Below are 7,354 nucleotides of genomic sequence, written 5' to 3'. Positions count from 1 at the left end.
CATGTGTCTACATGCCAAGTCAAAGCAACAAAGATTACAGTCTTTTTCTAGTTGAACTGTTGACCACACATAAGCTGTTAACCCTTTCTCCTAGGACCTTAAAAAAAAAAAAAAAGCCCCACTAGCTAAAGAGAATTACATATATAAATCCTTTAGAAGTAAATATAAACTCCCTAAGAGAACACCCACAAAACTGAAACTAACCTCTCGCCATAAAACCTATATATAGCATTTGTCTGTATTTGGAAGGGCATCAAGTTCGTAACTTCAAAAACAAGGAATTGCCTGTATCTCATGTTAACAAAATTTGGCAAAACAGGAGAGAAGCCTAAAATAAATGTGTGTGAGAGAGAGAGATGGGGGTGGGGTGGGGAGCAAACAGACAGACAGACACACCCCTAAGTGTGGAAATATAATTTTACAGGCTAGTACTTAATGGAGGATACAGGAAGGTGGGATGAACACGGCATATTTCATGTGCACTTCTTGTAATTCTGGCTCTCTTTCAGTAGTAACATTACAGCAAAATACTTGTTTTATAACTTGCCCTCAACGGAACAATGACCCAGATACACATCTTATGACTTTTAATAATGGCAAATAATTAAATGCAGTGTAAAAGGATTTTCAGTGGCTTCTAAATTCAAAGGAGTAATATTAATTTAATTATGAATTAGTAATAGTTGATGCTCCTATATTTTAGATATATTTTTAATTTCTTCACTTGGAACCAAAAATGAAGTAAAAGTGTTTGGTTTTCACTAGTTTCCATCTCATTTGAGTTTACCCTACAGTGTCTGTATAGAGAGAGGTATATTAAAGCACTGTTTTAAAAACACAACTAAAGCTAGTAATGCACATTACAGGACTGTTACTGCTTGACCTGGAGTAGTAATTTCTTCAGTGAGTGTTTCTCCCTGTGCCCCCAACCCCTGACAAAAAGAGTTAATTAATATTTAGAGCAGTGACATAAACATAACTTACAGCTGTAATTTCATCTTAAAAACAGAAGAAAAGTAAGAATGTAAAGATTTTTTTCATGTTAAGTAGGCCAACTAATAAAACTGATAATGATTACTGTGGGAACTTATATACATGCAGTCAAGACAGAAGAAAACGTTTATAATCTTTAAAAAATGATGATTGCTCCCTAGTAGTATAAACAGTGTCCACAATTTGGTGGCTGGCCACGGATTTAATTTTTTCAAGTTATTTCTACAGTAGACATATTTTTGAAGTCTACCCACCCCTGAGTTCAACAGTTATACTTTTAGAGTGTAAAATTATATGCCCTTAATTAACAACATGTAAAAAGCTACAAAATGTCATCTACACAGAGATTAAAAACAATTTTTAAAATATTCTTTACCAATTATCAGTTGAATGATTTTTATGGGGTTACATACTGTCAAGACCTTTCAGCCAACTGGCTTTTATTTTTAGCCCAAATTGACTAATATATTCACTGCAGGATATTCAAAAAGAGTGTAACAGTAAGGCATTAGTAAAAATAACATTGTCATAGAAACAGAGCTTGCATATGTGAAAAGGTAATTTATAAAATACATTAGTCGCTTCTTAAAAAGACCTAGTTATAGAATCATTACATGGTACATGGTATTTAGGATGGAACCTTCTCAACAATTGTTTTCTAGATCAGACACAGAGATGATAGATAGATAGATAGATAGATAGATAGATAGATAGATAGATAGATAGATGGATGGATGGATGGATGGATGGATGGATGGATGGATGGATGGATAGATAGATGGAGGGAGGGAGGGAGGGAGAGAGGGAGAGGGAGAGGGAGAGGGAGAGGGAGAGAGAGAGAGAGAGAGAGAGAGAGAGAGAGAGAGAGAGAGAGAGAGAGAGAGAGAGAGAGAGAGCTAGATAAGAGTAGAGACGGACAGACAGACAAGACAGAAAAGCTTCATCTAACTGTAGGCAAAATCTTCTCAACAAACAAAACAAATTTTTCCAAGAAACCCTACACAATGGATACGTGAGACAAATAAGCAAACATTGTTTTTATAGTATCCTTTTGCCAAAATCTTAAAATAAAAATGTCCACACTCTTTTGTTAAAACATTAAGCCTCTGTCAAAAATGTATTTCTCATTTTAGGGTACAGTATTGAAGGACAAGATGATACAAGTAAAGAAAATTTACAAGAAAAAAAAAACTTGACAAAATTCTTTCAATTAAAGTATTATAACATTTAAACAACTGAAAACATAACAAAAGAAACAAGATTACAAACAAAAATGTTCATGGATTTTTTTTTTTCCAAACATAAATAAATGAAATAGTGTTTAGGCAATAGGGCTCATGCTGATGGCTAGCAGGAAGTAACAGAGTGTAATATACTTGGAAAAAGAATAATAACAGGCCCAAAGGATGGATGGCAGGAATTTAATCATCACTGCCATCTTTTCATTTACTTCCAAAACAACGCCTTGGTTAAACCAGTCACACTCTCTTATGCACACCTTTACTTCAGAGATTGAGGACTATATACAACAAATGAATTTATTTTCACCATAGGGATAACATATTGTACCTCTCTGCCAATGTTCCTTGAAAACTTTCCATGTCAAAAACAATTTGACAGCAGATATAAACAATTAAATAAATATGCAATGATCTTTCTTACGGTCCTTTAAAGATGCATGTCATTTCATGCTGCTAGCCTTAGGATCACAGTGCATAGAATCCAAATATTAACAATTGGGGTGGCTTTCAATGTAATGTTGGATCCCTCACTTTCCTTATAATCCCACGACAACTGATAAATTCATTTCATAGGCCCTATCATGCATTAATCACCAAGTGGCAGGAGTTAAGAAAACTCTTCCTTTTACAACGTCCATTGCCGGCAATGAACGTCCCCACACCACTGAGGAAGTCACTGTTATTGCACAATACATGAGGACCTGGAACTTTTCCAAAAGCTTAAAAAAATAAAAAATGGAATTATATTTGACATTTCCTGACACCTGCATTAATACTGTATGACTAATAAAAGCACGTCAGTTGCCTGGACTGAACCAGCGATCAACATGCGCCCAGAATGCACACGAGTAAAAATGCAGTAAAAGGAAGTAGTCTTCATTGCCTATAGGTCACTTCCAGTCAAAGGTTAAAGTTCAAAGACTGAATGATCAAAGTGCTCATTTCTCAGTAGGACTATCTTCTGCTACAGGAGGAGGGCAGCGGCATCAACAAGTGTCATCTTTAAGGAAAGGAGAAAAAGAGAATTAAAACTTGAAGCATGTGTAAGTAATCTACACGTTCATCTCAGGGAGAAATAATGTCAAGTAGCAAGAACGCGGCCGACCTGTCTTGCCTTTCTCAAGTTTTACAGATTAAAATTTGTGTTCAGCTATATAATATAAGCAAACCAACCTTTACTCTTTCAAGGAAATAAGAGCTTGCAAAAAACTTAAAATAATAGATGATTAGTATATTAGTTCAATTTGAAACAAGAAATTGATATGCTAAGGTTGCCCATATTCAAACACATCTGAGGAGAATTTTTCTATAAGCAATTCTTACGCAGTCATGACATTTTACATTAGATAACATACACCTTTAGTCTATAAGGCAACTCTCCTTCAATAGTAAGATACAACTTTCAAATCAATCAATAGACATTTAATGTCAATGTCCCTTCAGAAAACTAATTCTCAAAAAGAATTCACAATATTCAGAAATATTCATATGCAAGGTCATTAAAAACCCCCAATACCTACAATACCTCCTGGTTGCCTCCACATATTATATTTAGACAGTACATAACTGACTTATTTTAGAAAACTAATTTCACAAAAAAATGCATCTGAGGAATTGAGGACGAGTTACGGTTCAGAAAGAAGCTTCGGACTAGCAGTGACTCCCAAGAGCTATGCAACCTTATAAAGGAAAAGCTCAGGGAACACTGGCCGGAGTGTTTACAAATAATTCCACATAAAGGCTGATAAATTAGTGCTAACAGAATTTCCACCAATAAAGACTAAGTTAATTGTTATGCCAGGGGAATTTGTGGATTATAGTAGACATGGTAAATAAACTATATTTTAAAAATAAATCAGGGGGCTGGTGAGATGGCTCAGCGGGTAAGAGCACCCGACTGCTCTTCCAAAGGTGCAGAGTTCAAATCCCAGCAACCACATGGTGGCTCACAACCATCCTTAACAAGATCTGACTCCCTCTTCTGGAGTGTCTGAAGACAGCTACAGTGTACTTACATATAATAAATAAATAAATCTTTAAAAAAAAAAAAAAATCAGGGCTGGTGAGATGGCTCAGCGGGTAAGAACACTGACTGTTCTTCCGAAGGCCCTAAGTTCAAATTCTAGCAACCACATGGTGGCTCACAATCACCCGTAATTAAGATCTGACGCTCTCTTCTGGTGTTTCTGAAGACAGCTACAGTGTACTTATGCATAAGTAATCTTTGGCTGGAGTGAGCAGGGCAGACCGGAGTGAGCAGAGGTCCTAAAAATTCAATTCCCAACAACCACATGAAGGCTCACAACCATCTGTACAGCTGCATGTAGGCTCAATCCCCAGCATCAACAATAAGCACCATGAGCCCAGGAGATGTTCAATGTGCAGCCAACCTGGGCCACACACCATATATCAAAACAAGACAAATGGGCTGGAGAAAGGACTGAGAGATAAGTGCTCCTGGAGTGGATCACAGGTCTATCACAGCATGGATGGTGGGTAACTCACAATGACTTAACTCAAGCTCCAGGGGAGCCCTTTTCTGACTTGAGAGCACGAACACACACACACACACACACACACCCCAAAATCTGACAATTTTTTGAGATAGGGTTCATGCAGCTCACTCTGGTCTCAATCTTGCTAAGTAGCCAGGGCTGGTTCCTCATCTTCCTGCCTTCAAATTCTCAGTGCTAAATGGCACGACTAAACCCCAAATGAAAAAGAACACACTGAAGAAAAAAACAAGTGGGGATGTTTTGATATGTTTCATATCAAAATACTCATTACTGTGGATCTGAAATAAGATGTACTTGTAAATGTAAACCAAACAGGAATATGAAGGAGTTTCTCAAAAATACTAACTACCTCTTAAATAAAGAATGTTTTAGGGGTGTATGTGTGTGTGTGTGTGTGTGTGTGTGTGTGTGTGTGTTTGGATTTTGAGGGTTTTTTTTTTTGTGAGTGTGGGGGGGGGTTAGTTTGTGTGTACATGTAATGTGTGCATGTGTTTTTGGATGTGTGTGTGTATGTATTTATGAGTACATGTGTGTAGTGTTTGCGGGGGATGGCTTATTTTGTTTTGTTCTGTGTGTGGGTGATTGTGTTTGGACAGGCTCTTGCTAAACTTTTGAGGCCAACCTCAAGTTTGCAATCTGCCTACACTGCCCTCCAAAGTAGATGGGTTATAAGAATGGCATCTCAATAAAATATTTAAGACAAATACGACAACCCATCAGACTTAAATCTATAAGCTACAGTATGGCAATGAATTCTACCCGATATGCCACTGTATTGAGATGAACTTTAGAGTGGCACAGACTATACACAAAGTTAGTAACCCAATCAAGCATGCTATTTAGTAAACTAAAAACAAGCTTGTATTTCTAAAGACATACCATAAGTTTTAGATAGCAGCACAAATTTACCTTTATGAATGGTTGTTCATTCTGGAAGGTCTGCCGTGTGGTAGGTTTCTGTAGAATGTGCTACTAAAATGATTATAAAATCCCTAAAGCTTTCTCCTATCCCAGCCTGCATCTTGGATCAAATGTTAAAATAAATTTAGGTTGATATGGTTGTACCTGCCTTGAACACTTTAGTCTTGTGGAAATGTATTAAATTTTAAAGTTTGAATTCAATGATCGCTAACAACAGGAATTCCAGTTACTTAAAAGGTTATAAATCCTCAATAAGTACATGTAATGAAGCCTGTATTAATTGGTTTGAACCTGGGTATGAGTCAAAACCATCACTCTTCTTTCCCATAGCTAAGAGGTAAAACCAAACAACAAAAAACCTTCAAGGAATAGAGTTTTCTAACTATATGCAAACATTATTAATAGATGCTAGATGGGCACACACAGGAACACTGGCATCAATCCTAGTTTGGGTTAGGACAAATATATGACTATAAAAGGTTGTGAAAGACCATTAATAGTCTTTAACCTCTTGGCTAAACTATTGTGACAAAATAACACTTTGAAAAGAAAATCCCAGAATAATGTTAATTGTCTCTGGAACTACCAAAGCCTCTACTAAAATCTCACCTCCAATGTAACAGAGAGGTTGCCTCCATCACCACTGACTTCACTGAGCTTACGGGAATGTGCGAACTGGAGAAAGGTCATTACGTTCCCCCACAATTATAAAAGGCATATTACCCTGGAAATCCATCTCCTCAAGTCTCACCAAGGACACAAAACTAGCTGGTTACAAGCTGGTAACATGAGGCTAACATCATGAAAGACAAAATATTGACAGTTAAGTTTTTCTCATAAGAATTTAAGAAATTAGTTTTCCTTTGCCAAATGGATTCAAGGAAACTTTTTGTTTGTTTTGTTTTGTTTTTCGAGACTATCCTGGAACTTACTTTATAGACCAGGCTGGCCTCGAACTCAGAAATCTGCCTGCCTTTGCCTCCCGAGTGCTGGGACTAAAGGCATGTGCCACCACGCCTGGCTCAAGGAAAATTTTAAAACAGACAGGAAATAGAACTGTCACCCATGAGGTGGGAGACAGTAGTGATTAAACCACTCAAGTTCTGGATTCAGGAATTTAGTAATTTTGTAGCCATAAAAGGTAAACGAAATAAAAAAAGGTTCACAATTAGTATAAATTTGTGAATCCATGGACAAAAGGCTAACAAAAGCAGGAAGAGAAAGTGGTATTTTGTTTTAATTTTCGAGACATGGGTCTCCAGTAGCCCAAACTGGCTTTAAACTGGGAACATAGAAGATGGAGAATTGATCTGTCTTCTCCTCTAAAAGGCTGGATGACATTTGTGTCTCACTTATGTGATGTAAGACTTTCTCATATGCTAGGCAAACATTCTACTAGCTGAGCTACATCCCCAACCCTAAAGCATTAACACTACTAATCTGAGATAGTTTTATGTTCCCCTCCTCCTAAAATCTTCATAATTCTACAGGAATGCTCCATGAAGTTCGAATTCTACCACACAAAACCCCCTAGAAATGGTCATTCTAATGCTCACTCTCCCACAGAGCTACAGGTCATAGCTTACTGCTTGGACTACTTGGGCCAGCGCTACACTGCACTGTGATCCATGGCAACCTAGCATAGTGATGTAACTCTGCAGGAGCAGCATTGTGGCATCAGTT

At 37.2% G+C, this 7,354-nt stretch overlaps 1 protein-coding gene across 2 annotated transcripts in view; it reads right to left on the bottom strand.

The window, feature by feature from the left end:
- Positions 1 to 1,897: 1,897 nt before the first annotated feature.
- Ube2w (ubiquitin conjugating enzyme E2 W) overlaps positions 1,898 to 7,354 on the bottom strand; it is a 57,807-nt gene continuing 52,350 nt past the window's right edge. Inside the window, exon 6 of one of the 2 annotated variants that reach the window (XM_029533337.1) lies at positions 1,898 to 3,234. In XM_029533337.1, coding sequence (XP_029389197.1) covers positions 3,199 to 3,234 — 36 coding nt within the window. In that variant the 3' untranslated portion in view covers positions 1,898 to 3,198. The remainder of the gene's footprint in view (positions 3,235 to 7,354) is intronic. The other variant, XM_021222203.2, reaches the window with a different exon arrangement.

This window comes from Mus pahari, chromosome 22 (assembly GCF_900095145.1).
Source record: "Mus pahari chromosome 22, PAHARI_EIJ_v1.1, whole genome shotgun sequence".
Lineage (NCBI taxonomy): Eukaryota > Metazoa > Chordata > Mammalia > Rodentia > Muridae > Mus > Mus pahari.
This window is presented reverse-complemented; position numbering and strand designations above follow the sequence as displayed.